This window comes from Cornus florida, unplaced genomic scaffold (genome assembly GCF_030987335.1).
Source record: "Cornus florida cultivar Cherokee Brave unplaced genomic scaffold, ASM3098733v1 CherokeeBrave_3.0.0_Hap2_Chr02, whole genome shotgun sequence".
Classification (NCBI taxonomy): domain Eukaryota; kingdom Viridiplantae; phylum Streptophyta; class Magnoliopsida; order Cornales; family Cornaceae; genus Cornus; species Cornus florida.
This window is the reverse complement of record NW_026775572.1, coordinates 54,329,291-54,346,661: the sequence shown is the minus strand read 5'-3', so window position 1 is coordinate 54,346,661 and position 17,371 is coordinate 54,329,291. Positions and strand designations below refer to the sequence as shown.

Genomic DNA, 17,371 nt, shown 5'->3' with positions numbered 1-17,371 from the left:
TGGAGGGAAAAATCCTCCTCCAATAAGAGTCGTCCACGTCATCACATTACAAATTTATATTTTTAGTTCTTTGATATATTACGAGAGCCTAATTCAGGTCGAGCCCAAATTGCAGAAGCCCAATCCGAATCGAGCCCAAATCAAGTCTCCCTTTAGACTAAGGTTGCTAGCACTAATCTTCTAGCCCATTACTCAAAGCTCAGCTGGCCCAAGATGTATTCGATCCAAACTATTTGAGAGTGAATGAGTCCTATTAATCAAAGAATTCATCATAGAAGGAAAACTCCGTGCAAGGAAAGTTTGACATGGAAAGAATTATGAAAAGGAAAGAGCTCTATTAATAAATAATGATGTTTATGGAATGAATTGGAAGACAAGCAAGGCGAGTCCTACTATAATTCCACCACCTTTTATATATAAATAGAGACCTCCAATAAAGATCATCGAGCAATATACGTTTTTCTCTGAATAATTATTGCTATCTGTTATTTTCTTTGAGTGAGTTGTATTTTTCTTTTAACTATTTGTAGTTGATTGAAATTTTGCACCTACACCTCCATATCTTATGTTTTGCATCTAAAAGAATAAAGCAATTATGTTCCTAATTAAGGATATGTTTGGCATGTGTTTTATTTTTGATATTTTTTGTTTTTGTGTATCAATGAACAGTGAATAAAATTTGTTTGGTAAAAAATATTTTGTTTTGTACAGTGTTAAGGTCAAAAATCGACCAATTTAATATTTTTACATGTTTTCTCATTGTAGCAATAGTATTGTAACAATAAATAGTAGCCAAAAGAAAACTTTTAAAAATTTCTAAAATGAACTTTTTAAACTAGTCATTATTTTTTTAAAACTTGCATGCAACATTTTTTTGCCAATTATATTTTTTATATTTTTTCTTCTAAAAATTTTGCAATAAATAGAAGTAACCAAACATATTTCTCATTAGTACTCAAAACATCATACAACGAAACAAAACACAATACGATAAAATATTTATTTTGTTTCTGGTTAAAATAAAAATGCAAAAAAAAAAAAAAAAAAAAAAAAAAAAAATCCATTAATTTTTGACTTTCTAATATAAAATATGAGTAAGCAAAACAAGGGCACCATCTTTAACGATATTATTCACTATATAAAGTGGATATTAAGTGTGTCTAGTATACCAGAATATTAAAATCGTCCATATTGCATAATTGGGACGTGCCTGGTGCACCTTATACTGACCAAATTGTATGCATTCTCCACCATTTGATAGTGGAATTTAATTTCTTGCGAAAGTAGGTGTAGATTGACAATGAAAGGTTGATATAATATTCGGCATTCATTTTAGTTGATGGGGGAGACAATATACATGGCAAATTTTGCCCTTTCTTTTGTACCACTAAAAACGTGGACCATTTTTTATTTCTATCACGTGCTTGGAGAAATCGAAAAATGGTATTTAACTTAATTAAAAAAACAAATTTCATCATTAAAAAAACTTCTATTTGATTACGGAATCTTTCATTTGATCTTGTAGAATCTTTGTAGTTGTCTTGACAATTTTTTTTTATCTTTCCTCATCTCTCTCCTTTGAAATTGGCACCTAACGTTAGCCTGAATCTTTTTTGAAACACAGTAAAGCGCGAGTGGAAGTTTAAATGGGGGGACAAAAATCAGAATCAATGGCACGCAAATCTAAAAGAAGAAAAGACAAAAACATCTCTATTCAAAACTGAGGATAAGGAAAAATATTGCAAGTTGCAAAATTGTGTAAATATTTGGAAGCCCGTAAATTTTGTCTTTTTATAAAAGAAATTAAACGAAGAGTAAAAATGAGAAGAAATATAAATTTTAAGAGATAATTTTATAAAATAAAAATTTTAAGAGGTATTGTATAATTTTTTTCATATATACATATAAAAATATATAAATTGAGTATATATATAATAGTAAGTAGGGCCAGGTCAGGGAGTACATCCACCCTGGGCATATACTGGCTCCGCCCATAGATGTGACAATATGTTTAATTTAGTTTTGAGTTTTAGGTTTGTTTGATAGAATTGAGAATTTAATAATTAATTTTTTTAAGAGATTAACTTTACACAATCTCCTATGATGTTCATGGTTTTTCTTAAAACGCGTTCAGATGCTTAAGGAGTGTCCATACATATAAATGACAGAAAAGTCTCCTTTTAGGAGGCGATGTGGGATGTCAAAATCACCACTTGGGATCCAATATCCTCGTTGGACTGACCCACATAGGCTTGTGCATGCTTCCTATTTTCGACTGGGTATTGGCTCTAATGCCATTTGTCACCACCTGCCCCATACCTTGTAGATATTACCCGCTTTGTACACTTACCTCTCGGTATTTACAGTTTTCCTCAAAATGTACATACATGATTAAGAAATGTCTACACAAATAAATACCAAGGAACTTCTCCCGCAGACGATATGGGACATCACACATATGCATAGGATGGCCCAGTATACAAGAAAGAGTGGAGATTCATATGGAGTGGGATGCACTCGACTATGAGGATCACAACCAATGGAGAGTGATTTCCACCCTCTCTATATGCGTTGATACATCTAAAGCACATGAGGGAATCCTAATTCAAAATTATTAGGATTGTGTCTCAAATTAATTCTAATTGTAATTAGGTTTCTATTTTAGAGTTATATTGTATTAGGTAATTTCTTGGTTGGCAAGTACGGGGGTTCTAAGGAATTGTAATTCTTGTCAAACAAGAAATAGAGTTTTGGACACTATAAATAGATATCTAGGTTATAATTGAAAGGTATGAGTTGAGATGTAGTTTTATGTCGGAGTTGATGTGTAAAGGGAGTTTAAGGGTTTGGTAGAGAGCACTAATGACGAGGGAAAGTCTCGTGGAGTAGTACCCATTGTAAAGCTCGAGTATCTGTCAATTTACCTTGAAGTAGGAGTTTGTGTGTATGGTCCGGTACTCATTATTCTCTTCTGTTGTAATATCTCTAGATGATTATAGTGGAATATCCGCATCCATGGATGTAGCCCAGATTTTGGGTGAATCATGTAAATCTTATATTTCTGTATGATTGCTTTATTTTATTCTATCTTTTGTTGGATCTCAATGTTTTGTTCACTTTTGTTATGCCCACAAGTGGTATCAGAACCGATGATTCGGCTTAGGATATATGCTCAGAAGGTTCATAAAACACAAAAATTCTCAACAGGTTTTGAAACGAGTTTCAATTGAAGATGGAGTCAATCAATCGGCGTTTTTGGTCATGATAATCAAAAAATCATGATAGGTTACATAACATGAAGCTCAAGTAGTCAATACGAAGCCTCGAAGGTTTAACGGATGGAATAGTGTATAGTGGAGACAATCAACGTTTTGCAAGAGGTTAGTCAAGACAGAAGCTGCAAAGAAATATTTGGATCAATGTCGTGGAGCAGTGATTAGCGTGATGAAATTTAAGCCAAGGTTGACTTGATCATCAACACATCAAAACCAATAGCTATGGTTTTGGATCATCGGGCCTTCGTCTTGGATAACCAAGTCTTGTTGCCTAGTCTCGGAAGAACAGTCTTCTGTAGCAAGAGGGGAAAGGTACTGGCTAGCGAGTGAGACCTGGCTTTGACTAGCCAAAGAAATCAAGGACTTGGATGGCTTAAAAGTTTGAGTAAAAAAAAAAAAAAAAAAATTAAAAGTTACTGAAATCTGATTTTTCGCACAATCAGGAAAGTGCAACCAGTGCTACTTAACGTGCAACCGATTGGACTTTGGCAGAATTGAAAAAGTGGATTACGGGCAAGTGCAACTGGTTTTACTTTAAGTGCAACCGGTTCCACTTTGGCATACTTGAAAAAAAATACTTAGAAAATCTGTTATGGCAAAGTGCAACTTGTTCAACTTTTCCAAACTTCAAATTTTTTAATAAAAATTTATTTTTCCAAAGTCTTACCGCACAAAACATTAAATATATAGTGCCCTCACTCGCACACATGTTCTAAATGATGTTCTCATTGAATCAAAATATGCTTACACTTGTTATTCCACTCCTGACATCAAGACTCAAAGTAAAGCAAAAATTGTAACTCAGACACATTTTGACACTAAAAGTTGCCTTGTATAAAATTTATATCACATATCTCGTTACCCATTAATACAATTTTATTGAATTTTTTAAAATCATTTAACTCATTCTTCACAATAAGATTCCATATGGGTGTGCGTGACAAACTTAACATCCAATAATCAAAGTATACTGACATTTAGACCTAAGAGTTAAGGAGAGTTCTTTGACCAAATATATTTGATTGGTCATTAATGCAACATATAAAAAAGTAAAGGATCTCAATTTTTTATATTTGACATACATTGATTAATTAAAAGTAACAGTTAAAAAATTCATCAAAGTGACAAAATTGTCATTATTTATTATTACTAGAATATATATTTATATGGAATTGGTGGGATGTGTAGATATTATAAAGTAATTTATTTTATTTTATTTATATTCTAAATAATATATATTTAAAATGGTGTACATGAGTTTGATATACTTTGGATATGTAAATTTCTATTTTGTTAACTGGAACTCGATTTTACGTATTTTATCATGTTTGAACATATACCCAAAAGTTCAATAATATCTTTTAACCACACTATTTTTTTTCCGAAAGAACAACAAACTTCATTCAAGAGCAGAAACATTACTGTCATAATTTAGAGAAGTCATGGGGATAGACATCCCAATCAACTTCCCCACTCTGATTTTGAAGTGCAAATCTACTTAGACAATGAACAATCTTATTACAGGACCTTGAACACCAACTCAAAACCCACTTTTGATGAAGATTAAGAAGGTGTTTAACCACACCATAGTTACCTATGATTGCGTAACCAAATTTAATTTTATCCGCACAAGTTGTAATATTATAATAACTAGGTTATTACTAGTTTGTCAACTTTGATTTTTCTTTCTTTTTTTCTATTTCATAGTACATTGTGATGGCGATTGGAAGTGAGGTTAGCGTTTGGAGAACAAAAGGGAAGTTAACAAGGATGGTAAGATGTTGAGAACGAGGAGATAGAACACCTATAAAATATTTCTGGGAGATGAGAGGTTATATTCTAGATTTTTTAATTTGTACAGTAAAATTAATAATTTGTTTACTATTTAGCCTTTTCTACATATTCTAGATTTTTAATTTGAAATTTTCATCCAATAATGTTTAGAAATGTCATTTTTGCAAATGCCTAGATATTTTTCTCAAATCTTCCCTCCTCTTTTGGAGTTCTCTAAATAAAAAAATAAAAAACCATTGAATCAAATTTTTATCAAAAGAGAGACACGTGGAGTATGTACATACTATAGTGGCAGTCCGGGTTTGATTTGGTGCAACAATTACTTGAGATCAGATTGGCTCATGACCTTGAGATAAGAGTTGATTCCAAAGAAATGCAAAAAGAGTAGAGCCGTAGAGGGGCTAAAACGTTACAGAAAATGGTACATTTTAACCTATAGGGACTAAAATGTTTGGGCAACATAATTGCCTACTGAATTACTTCAACTATTTGTGAAATGCCTTAGTAATTCAGCAATTGGGTTCCTCCATTGTCCTTGAGAGCCCCGATTGTGAGCCTTCACACCTCTAACTTCTAATCTAACATTCTTGCCTTGGAATATATATATATATATATATATATATATATATACTTGAACTATATTTGCCACAAATATGCAAATGGTGCTGCAAACTGGCAAGTGTACTCAGAAAGAAAATTACACCATTTTGAGGCTGCTTGAACAACTGCAGCAGCTATACAATGAATGAGAATGTTTAGGAAAACTATCAATGTGGGAATTGCATCTCAAATTGATTTCTATTGTAATACATAATGTTGATTATGAATCTGATTTCGTTTTTAATGGGACAAATATGAAACAATTCTCACCTCAATGCCATGGATCCAAAGCTGTTATCTCATACTACATTTTCTGCAACGGCCGAGCAATAATAGAGGAATTAGAAGCATGCTATGCTACCCTCATGAGACAATCTGAGAGGATGCAAGTTATGAATGTTATGATTAAACAGTGGTTCAAGCCTCAGCTTACAAATTCCAACACATTATATTACATACTGCACATCCGAGACATAGTATTCCAACTGATAGTATTATTAGACTAATTCAGTAACATGATACATAAACAACATATATTGACAATAGAAGACTTATGGGATGACACGAGAAACCATGACATTACGATATTATCAAGTAAAATGAGAGAGAGGACAGACCACCACATCTAATCCAGAATTATACCTTTTCCACTTGTTCATCTTCCTCGCTCTCACTCCAACAGCACTGTAGGGTGGACCTCAGGACCTGGGACACCCACAGCCACCATCGTAAAGCTAAGGTAATGAATGACCTCCCTCTGCCAAGCATTTTGTAGCTCCTTTCTCTGCAGCTGTATCCTTTCACATTCAAAGTGATCTAAGGACAAAGTTTCTTACCCACAACATTAGTGTGCAATGCCATAGAAAACTCACTTGGTTGGAAGAAAGTCAACACCCTGTTCATCAAGTTCGACAAATTTACAACTTTGAAATCATAATCAACTGCTTCAATGTAACCACAAGGATCAAACTCAAAATCACATGTATAAGAATCTGGAGGAATCATCCTAATACCAGAACCTGAGTCATTGCAGCTGTGGAGCTTGCATGAGTCTTGTAAAGCACAGATGCCTTCTAACTGTTCAAACCGGTTATGCACATCTCCAGGGTGTAAACCACATCAGAAGGATTTGCAAACTCAGCAGAAGCACAGCAAACATGCCATTTCTGTTGCTGGTCAACAGTACCCGCCACATAAGCGTTACTTCCAGAACCAAGCTCACCAAAATAGCTATCAAGAACAGCTACCTCCTCAGAGAAACGACGGTGTGGAAAAAAGGCTGAGCCCTAGAAAATATAAAGCATCCACAAGTGTACCAAACAGTTTTCACAGAGAGGGAAAGAGAAGCAGGTAGATTTAGGATGGGTGGGATTCACAGAAACAAATTTGTTCCACTTGTTTTGACTAGGTTTGAGAAGGGTACACAGGCTAGACTCTGAAAGGACATAAGAATCAACATGATCATTCAAGAACGAAGCAACAATAGTGCATTTCAGCAGACTGTAGGATTTCATCCAATTGGGAACTGTATAAAGATCGGAGGCCCCTGCCTTCAGGATCAACAAAGATGCCAGGCTCGAAAAATGATATCTAATACCCTTCAAATCCAATTGCAGATATGGGCAAGGCCATCATGCCTTAAAGGAAAGAAATGCTAACAAGAGGGTGAGAAAAGAAGAAAAATAAATAAATACTAGAGCAGAAAATTTGAATGTAAACCACCTTTGGTGGCTATGTTGCAACTTGGAGAATCTCAGGATGATTTCCGCAAACACAGAATACGGGATTAGACGTTAGCTTGGGTAGCCTTTTAAGGCTTCAAATTTCGTCGATCAAGTAACATGCTGAAATGAATCATATTAGAACTTTGGAGTAAGCTGATCTGAACTTCTTGATTCCACCATGGGGTTGACCATTTTCAATTCTATAACCTAGGGGAGCTTTGTAAAACAATGATTTACTACTACTAGACTTCTTCTTCTTCCCACCTTTAGACTCCTTGCGATCTTCAGTCCTTCCTTTTCCAACAATCAAAACCTAAAATCAGAACCTGTCTCAAAGAGTGACTAAACTAAGAACTGGTTCTATAAGCAAAACAGCAACCACCCAAACAACTATGCATTTCAACAATGAATAGTGCCCTCTGCATATCATAAACATTACGTGTTCCCTGCATGCAAATATGATTATGACATGCAAAGAAACATCTAGCAGAAAAAGAAGAGACTTAAAGATGGACAACAATGTAATCATCATTCGAGTCACAAAGGAGAAACAAGAATATCACAACAACATTTATGAAGCTCTATATGTTCTAATGCATTACAACATGTTTAAGAGCATTTTAGCATAATGTGAACAGCCTCAGTTCAATTCAGATTCATTTAAGGATACAAAAATCACATAAATGTCCTATGGAAAAAGTGGATTCAATTGCTAAACATGAGTTTATTTTGTTACTGTTACCATTTAAATATCACCTTATCCAAATCAATAGATTTTATTTTCAGAAGCAACGAAAGTTTTATGCTTGGCACAAAAAATTCTGAAATTAATGAAATTAATCACAAATCATAAGCAAAGTTTTAAACGAATTAAAAATAAATTTAGAGATATAATTCTCCAGTACTAATAATAATAAGATTTCCACAGGAAAAAATAGCCAGTCACATTAATGAAGCCATGGCTAGAAGGGGAACAAATAAAGGCTGAAGGAAACAGAGTAAGAACAAAAGCAAAATAGTAAAATGGTTCTGCTCAGATTCATGAGAGATAGGGAGAGAGAGAGAGAGAGAGAGAGAGAGAGAGAGAGAGAGAGAGAGAGAGAGAGATTGAGAGAAATGTGTATCTTGTCTCACTCACTATTCAGCCCTCTAAATAGGGCTTATATAAAGAACAAGGGTTAGACACCCTAATTACACAATTACACAATAACCCTAAATACTATGGGTAATTACATAATGACCCAACATTATAAAGGATATACATTCTAACACTCCCCCTCAAGCTGGAGAATATATATCAAATAATCCCAGCTTGGAATAAATAGTCCTTAACCGATTATGACCCAGTACTTTGGTAAACATATCAGCTAATTGATCTTCAGACTTCACAAATGGAGTAGAGATGCTACCACTTAATATTTTTTCCCGAGTAAAATGACAATCAACCTCAATATGTTTGGTTCTCTCATGAAACACAGGATTCGATGCAATGTGAACTACTGCTTGGTTATCACAGAACAATGGAGTAGGAGTTTCAACTATCAACCCAAGTTCTTTTAGGAGATTTTGTATCCATGTCACCTCACTAGTGGTATGTGCCATTGCCCTGTACTAGGAGTTTCAACTGTCAACCCAAGTTCTTTTAGGAGATTTTGTATCCATGTCACCTCACTAGTGATATGTGCCATTGCCCTGTACTCAGCTTCAGCACTAGACCGAGCTACCACCGTTTGCTTTTTACTTTTCCACGTAACAAGATTTCCTCCTACAAATGTGCAGTAGCCTGTAGTAGATCTCCTATCTGAAAGAGAACCAGCCCAGTCAGCATCTGTAAAACCTTCCACCCTGAGATGACCATTTGATTTGTATAGTAACCCAAAACTTGGAGCTCGCTTGAGATATCGGATAATCCGAAGAACAGCAATCCAATGTGGCATTCTAGGAGCTCCTATAAACTGACTTACAACGCTAACTGCATATGAAATATCAGGTCGAGTGATAGTGAGGTAAATTAATTTCCCAACAAGGCGGCGAAATCTGCCTGGGTCATTAAATAGATCACCCTCATCAGACACAAGTTTTGTATTTGAATCCATAGGAGCATCAACTGGACGACCACCTAACATACCCGTTTCTTCTAGCAAATCCAACACATATTTCCGTTGAGATAAGCTTATACCTTCCTTGGATCTAGCAACTTCAATACCCAAGAAGTACCTAAGTTTACCCAAGTCTTTAGTGTGGAATCGATTTTGCAGAAACAACTTCAACTTAGCAATGCCTGCAGAATCATCATCTGTGATCATAATATCATCTATATACACCACAAGAAAAATAAAGCCAGCTTTAGTGCACAGGTGAAATACCGAATGATCGATCTGGCATTTGTTAAGACCAAATTCTAATGCCGCCTCAGAGAATTTCCCAAACCAAGCCCGTGGAGATTGTTTCAATCCATATAGGGCCTTTTTAAGACGACAAACAGTGTGACGATACTCTCCCTGAGCAACAAACCTAGGTGGTTGCTCCATATAAACTTCTTCAACCAGGTCACCATGTAAGAAGGCATTTTTGACATCCAATTGGAACAACGGTCAGTTACAATTGACAGCAATGGAAATAAGAATCCGAATAGAAGAAATCTTAGCAATAGGAGAAAAAGTCTCATCATAGTCAACACCATAAGTCTGAGTGTATCCCTTTGCCACTAGGCAAGCCTTCAACCGCTCAATAGACCCATCTTGAAGGTATTTAACTGTGTAAACCCACTTACAACCAACCGGTTTGGAGCCGGGAGGTAAGGGAACAAGATCCCATGTCCCATTACGATGAAGGGCATCCATTTCATCTACCATGGCTTGTCGCCAACCCAAATCAGAGAGAGCAGCCTGCAAAGTCTTTGGAACAAAAGTAGCAGATACTTTGGATAAAAAACAAGATAAAGAGGATGAAATATGACGATAGGAGACAAAGTTAGAAATGGCATATGCAGTAACACACAACCGAATACCTTTACGAAGGGCAATAGGCAAATCATCAGGTAAAGTCGTCAGATCCGAAGACTCTGAAGGTGATGGAGGGAGCGAAGTAGGCGAGCGAGGTCGTCGAGTATAAACCTGCAATGGGATAGCAGAGCGAGGAGGTGCGGAAACAAGAAACTGAGAGGGAACCGATGGCAGAGGTGGCTCAGAAGTAATATCAAGAGGAGTAGTAAAATCAGAAAAATATGGGATAGACTCAAAAAATGTTACATCAGCACTAGTGAAATAGCGTTGGAAATGAGGACTGTAACAACGATAGCCCTTCTGAGTGCGTGAATACCCAAGAAAAACACATTTAGTTGCACGAGGGTCAAGTTTATCAAGACCAGGTCCAAGGTTATGGACATAACCCACACAACCAAAGACCCGTGGAGTCAGATTAAACGAGACGGAGTCAGGAAATAGAACAGAATGAGGAGATTTACCCTATAGCACTGACGAGGGCATCCTATTAATAAGATGACATGCCGTAAGAAGAACATCACTCCAAAAACGTTTGGGAACATGCATATAAAATAAAATGGCACAACAGACTTCCAGAAGATAACGATTTTTACGTTCAGCTACTCCGTTTTGCTGCAAAGTATAAGTACAAGAAGATTGATGAATGATGCCCTTAGTATGAAAATAAGTCTCAAACGGGTCTGAGAAATATTCTTTGGCATTGTCAGAATGTAAAACTTTAATGGAACACCCAAATTAAGTTTTGATTTCTTTGTGAAATATTTGAAAAATAGAAAACAACTCAGAATGATTTTTCATTAAAAACAACCAAGTCATCCAAGAATGATCATCCACAAAAGTCACAAAACTAACGAAATCCATTAATAGAAATATGTTTTATTGGTCCCCATACATCTGAATGAACTAATTGGAAAGGACTAGCCACACGATTATTAGCTCTTGGTTTAAAAGATACACGACAATGCTTACTAAGCTGACATGTTTCACAAGACATAGACTTGACATGACTAAAACCGGGAACTTGATGCTGCAGAACTGATAGTGAGGGATGGTTGAGACGACAGTGCCACTAGAAAGAAGACAAAGATGATTGAAAAGCTGTGGGAGATGGTACAAGATCGAAGTAATACAGGCCACCTACTTCATGTCCCGTACCAATCCTCTTCTTCGTCTTGAGATCCTGGAAAAGACAACATGTGGGATAAAATGTTACAGAACAGTTAAGAGATTTAGTAATTTTACTAATGGACAACAAATTAAAAGGGAATTGAGGAACATATAACACAGAGGAAAGGGACATAGAAGGGGTAAGATGAACAGTTCCCAAACCCAAGACTTTAGTTGATGATCCATTAGCAAGAGTAACACTTTGAGAGGAAGGAACAGACTGAAACTCAGATAAGAGATGAGAACTACCAGTCATGTGATCGGATGAGCCAGAGTCAAGAATCCAGGGACTCTGACTAGAGGACAAAAGACATGTAGGGGCACTACCTGATTGAGCCAAGGACCCCATGGAAGATGAGGTGGAAGTCCGTACTCATCTCGGGGAATCGTGACCATAGCAGGCTCAACAGCCACATGTGGAGCAGTGGATGTGGTAGAGAGAGAAGAATCCCCATCACTAGAAGTCACTTGATGTGCATAGGAAGAAGATGACGGTTTCCCGTGACGATCCCAACAGTAATTGATAGTGTGATTAGTAAGACCGCAGTAAGTGCAAACTTTTGAGTCTCTACCTTTGCCTCGACCATGGCCACGGCCACGGCTGAAACGACCACCACTACCACGTCCACGAGAAGACTGAAAGCCACCCTGGTTTACAACTAAGGCAAAACGTTCACTGCTAGAAAGGGCAGTGACACCACTGGAAGCATTTCCTGAAGCACCACTAGATAAAGTGGCAAGCTGGAGTCTGGATAACATATCAGGTAGAGAGGGAAGTGTAGGGCTACCCAAAATCTGTGCACGAACAGGTTCATACTCTTGTGACAATCCTGTGAGAACCCGAACAACATTAAAATCCTCACGTTGCTGCTGCATGCTTTTCACATCAGAGGTGATGGGCTGATACATATTCATTTCTTCACACAGTCCCATTGCCCGTGAGAGGTATTCTTCTAAACTGTGAGTCTCTTGATGAAGGTCAAAAAATTGTCTACACACCTCATAAATTCTGGTTATATTACCAGCACCAGAATATAACTATTGGAGTCGGGTCCATATCTCCTTGGCAATGTCCAGATATAACAAGTTGGAGCTAATATGAGGTTCAATACAAGTCAGCATTAAGGAGATGATATGAGCATCCCTTTGTTCCCATGAACTAAAATTAGCATCACTGCTTTTAGGTTTATCTTGAACCAAATGATTGCCAAAGCCTTTGGCTTTCAGGAAAATGGCCACTGACTTAGCCCATAAAATGTAATTTTTTCCATTAAGCTTGACTGAAGTCATGGGAGGATTAAAGGATGCAGGAGATAGGAGATCTGAACTGGAAGCCATGGAGAAGATAAAAAAACGAACCTGGGAAAAATACAGAATCGGAACCGGGTCGGATCTGGATAACTGGATTGGATCAAAAACAGGTCTCTGCTATCCCAGTTTTAGTAAACCAGGATTGGAATAGTGTAGCCGCGTAACCAAACAGGGGTGTTCTTATTCACAATCCCACCAACAGACTCCGGCAAGCACACAGCGGCGACACCACACAACTTCCGCAACTTCCGACAAAGAAAAAAAGGCAGAGATGAAGCTTCACCTCTGCAAATGACGACGGTGGGTGTCGGCGATCTTGCTGACGATCGACGCGGCAACAACACAAACGGCCAAGGGGCTTCAGATCTGACGGCGACGAAGGAGGCTGCAGATCTGACGACGACGACTACGGGCTTCAGATCTGACGGCAACTAAGGACGATGACAGCTTTGAGTGATGTTCTCAACCTACCGGCGACATGAACTTCCGGCAAAACCACCGACGACATACGATTCCAGTCGCTCTCATACAAGGGCAACACACTTGTCGTTTCCCACACCCATGAATTTATACCGCTTTGATACCATGTTCAGATTCATGAGAGATAGGGAGAGAGAGAGAGAGATTGAGAGAGATGTGTATCTTGTCTCACTCACTATTCAGCCCTCTAAATAGGGCTTATATAAAGAACAAGGGTTAGACACCCTAATTACACAATTACACAATAACCCTAACTACTATGGGTAATTACATAATGACCCAACATTATAAAGGATATACATTCTAATAGGTTCCAACCGTAGTACTGTTTGTATATGTTTCAATTAATGAAATGGAGGCATTGTATGAGCTGTACAAGAAGTTAAGCAGTTCGATATAGATGATGGCCTAATACACAATGTATAGTGATATAATGAATTCAATCAATTTCTTGTGTTGTGTTATTAATTTTGTTGCCAGATTTTCTTATTTTTGTTGTCTGATTTTCTGATGTCAAAAGAAAACATTTTGGTACATGCACGAGCTTAGGACCATGATCTAGACACACAAAAAGGCGCATCTTCATGCACATTGGCTTCTAAGTTTAATTATAAACAGCCATAAAATTATCATTTTGTTAAGGAGGGGCTCTACCTTATATGTTTTAAATTTTAACAACAAAAAAAAGCATCTACTTTTAAATTTTTTTATTTTTTTTAGAACTTGATGGTTCTTTTGATTCTGAATATTTAATGAAATAAAATGAGACATATTTCAAAATTTCATAGTTTCTATAAGCAGTGACACTAACAGATTCAAACCGGATTGTGGAAGTTTGCAACTGTTCTGAAACTGAGGATTCTAATATGCAAAGAAGTTTCAGACCTGTACATTAAGATTTTGTTTAACATTGTGAGTATAACCACTGTGAAGCAATGATCTCCAATGGAAAATTTTATGTTTTCAAGAGAGGATCAGGCTGGAGCGTAGGGATTGGCTGCCACCCCCAAACACCATCATATGAACGATGCTTTGAAGGATAGCAAAATAGTCAGTCTCTACAAAAGAAGGCAAACTTCCTGCTGCCAAAGTGAAATTCATTGAGGTTATGAGCTCCTAGTCCCTAAACATGAAAGAGACTAACTAGCGACAACATTTTAACAGGAACTTAGAGGTTAAGGTCAATAGGTAAAATGTAGAAGTGGCCCCGAGGATTATCTAAAAATCAGTCAGATTAAATTTGTTGACAAACAATACAAATAAGTTAAAAACTAAAATCAAATTGGATTCTGCAGTATGTAGCGCTTCTAAATTCAAACTGTGCATTTACACAAATAGTTGAAATCCTGGCTTCAGTCACTAAAAAATCACAAAACTTGAAGTTAAGACGGTTCTATAATCTACCAATAGTAAGGAGAATTACTGCCAATTAACAGTGAAGTCCACATGTCTGTCAATGATAGATGAGGATGCACTAACCCTTTTGAGTGTGAGACTAGTCACTCTTGTTTAAGAGAACCCGACATGGAACCAGGTGGTCATTGTGAACGATAGACCTTGATGTTTGGCCAACCAATTTGTTTGTTAACACCATTCACTTGTGGGTTCATATATTTGTGAAGTTGTGAACCAAATGTTCATGAACTCGAAAGATCCATCTTGATGCATAAAATATGATGAAAGGTATCTGCCGACACCCCCATAAAGTGATAAACTAGAGCCTGCAACTTTAAAGTTATCACCAATTTTCCTTTAAGACAGTAATTTCAACTGCTGGATATGCTTGAATGTATTTTTTGAAATTAGGCCTCTATCAACCACACGATCCCAAAAAATATCTAAGGCGGCATGGTCACCAGCATAAGAAGCACTGAAACTTTTGTAGATCTTGAGTGTTATCATCAACCTCCCTTTGTACATTTCATCCAACATATCTGAAGAAGCAACCATGTTACCTGCTTTCATGTAAGCATATGCCAAACTAGTGCATACAACACTATCTCCTAATATTCCCCTCCCTTGCATTAGATTGAATATTCTTTGAGCCCAGTCAACCTTCTCTCTCTTACAAAACCTTCGTATTAGTGCCCTGTACACTGAGACGTCAAGGCAGATACCTCTTTTAACAAACTCGTCCAGCAATTCTATTACCGCTTCTTCATTTTGTCGGTAGCAGTAACCATCCACAATCCATGAATACGTGCAATAACTTGGAGAAAATCCAGCACCAAGCATGTCAAATAACAAGTCCTTAGCACTGTCCATATTCTGTGCCTTGCAGAACCCATGAATCAATGCCTTGTAAGTAAACTGATCAGGTTTCATTCCGGCATCTAACATCTTCTTTCTAACTCTCAATGCAGACCCCATATCTCCTATTTTACAATAAGCATTAATTAATGTGTTACACGTGATATTATCCGGCTCAATCTTCTTCTCACTCATCTCATTCAAGAGTTTATTTGCGTCCTTTATCCTGCCTTGTTCACATAATTTGCGGAGAATTGAATTGTAGGTAACAACCCCAGGATACAACCCTTTGGCTTCCATTGCCTCCCTTAATTGTAAAGCTTCATCAAGGTCATTCACTCTGCAGTACCCATCAATCAGGGTAGTGTATGTCACATGGTTCGGAGTAGCACCTTTAATTTCCCTAAAAAGTCTTAAAGCCTCTCTCATTTTACCTTGTCTACAATACCCATAGATAAGGGAGTTATACGTTACAATGTCGGGCAAAATTCCTCCTCTTTCCATTCTATCTTGAACAGACAAAGCTTCATAGTGCATACCCCTCCTGCAATACAATGAAATCAGTGTATTGTAAGTAAAAATATCAGGGAAAATACCTTTAAGCTCCATTTCACTTAACAATTGCTCCGCCATTTCCACATCACCAAACTTGCAACAAGCGTGAATCAACACATTGAATATGTGAATATTCGGAACAACCCCAACTTTTAACATCTTCTTATAAATCTTCCATACCATGTCAGTCAACCCATCCTTGACCAATGAATTCAAAAGCACAGTACAAGCAGGCATATGAGGCTTAAACCCATTAACCCTCATGTGTTCAAACACTTGAATTGCATCTTGGGTCATCTTCAAATTCGCATATATTATCACCAGCCAGCTCAAAACTTGGGAATTTGAATCCGGGCAATCATGGGCTCTCACCAGAGCATTCAAAACCGTCGGCGACGATAAAAAATCTCTCAGAGCAATTTTTTCAAGCAGGTTCTGTGCAGTTTTGAAGTGCCTCTGGTTGGTCAGACTGTGAATCATGGTCCATGTGGACTGCAAAGAATGCTTGTAGTTGGGAATGGATTCACTGACCCAATTGAAGAATGACCAAGAAAGAGAAGACCGATGTGGTGAGAGATATAACAGCACATGGTTGATTGTTGTTGAGGTGATACTAGAACCAATCCTGGACTTCAAAAGATTATCCCAATATCCCTTTACTACAATTGCGCACACAGTTTTGACAAACTGGGTTTCGTTGCTGAGAGAAACTAAGCCAGCCATCAAGGAAAAAAATCAAACACCATTTAAAGTGGATACGATTTACAAGTTCTTGGAGGTTCCTTCATAGTATCATCTTTATCTGGTTTTAGTCTAAAAGTCAGAGAACCGAGACTAGCATAAACTAGTTTTTGTGAAAAACTCCTCCTTTTTTTTTTTTGTCGTTTTTTTTTTTTTTTATTTTCCTTTTTTCTTTTTGGGTAAATTTATTAGTCTGAAAGTCAAAGAAACCGAGACTAGCGTAAACTAGTTGTTGTGAAAAACTCCTCCTTTTTTTTTTTCTTTTCCCTTTTTTTTTTTTTTTTGGATAAATTTATAAATCTCCTTAATTATGAAATATTATGAATAAATTACATTGATCTACCTAATGTTTGGACAAATATCACTCGAGAAAAAAAAAAAATCAATAGAAGATATTCTAAAAACAAAAAATAATTGAATATATATATAATATACTAAAGAAATCCAACATAATATACTAAAAAATGTT

General features: G+C 36.8%; 2 protein-coding genes across 5 annotated transcripts; both read right to left on the bottom strand.

Moving 5' to 3' along the window:
- Window positions 1-6,023: 6,023 nt before the first annotated feature.
- On the bottom strand, window positions 6,024-17,261 carry LOC132295006 (pentatricopeptide repeat-containing protein At5g38730-like). 4 transcript variants are annotated; one of them, XM_059793075.1, is made up of 3 exons: window positions 14,836-17,261; window positions 6,689-7,687; window positions 6,024-6,564 (listed from the first exon to the last, which is right to left on the bottom strand). In XM_059793075.1, exon 1 carries the CDS (start codon window positions 16,882-16,884, stop codon window positions 15,109-15,111), a length of 1,776 nt encoding a protein of 591 aa, XP_059649058.1. In that variant the 5' UTR covers window positions 16,885-17,261; the 3' UTR covers window positions 6,024-6,564; window positions 6,689-7,687; window positions 14,836-15,108. The 4 variants fall into 4 exon arrangements, with proteins under 4 accessions (XP_059649058.1, XP_059649057.1, XP_059649059.1 ...); XM_059793074.1 differs by having other exon boundaries at window positions 6,024-7,687; XM_059793076.1 differs by having other exon boundaries at window positions 6,024-7,683.
- On the bottom strand, window positions 7,850-9,924 carry LOC132295007 (uncharacterized mitochondrial protein AtMg00810-like). The gene has a single exon (XM_059793078.1). It carries the CDS (start codon window positions 9,922-9,924, stop codon window positions 8,971-8,973), a length of 954 nt encoding a protein of 317 aa, XP_059649061.1. The 3' UTR covers window positions 7,850-8,970.
- Window positions 17,262-17,371: the final 110 nt, after the last annotated feature.

Excerpts from the sequence above, each read along its gene's own strand:
- LOC132295007 (XM_059793078.1), bottom strand. The coding sequence starts at position 9,924 with ATGGAGCAACCACCTAGGTTTGTTGCTCAGGGAGAGTATCGTCACACT.
- LOC132295006 (XM_059793074.1), bottom strand. The coding sequence starts at position 16,884 with ATGGCTGGCTTAGTTTCTCTCAGCAACGAAACCCAGTTTGTCAAAACT.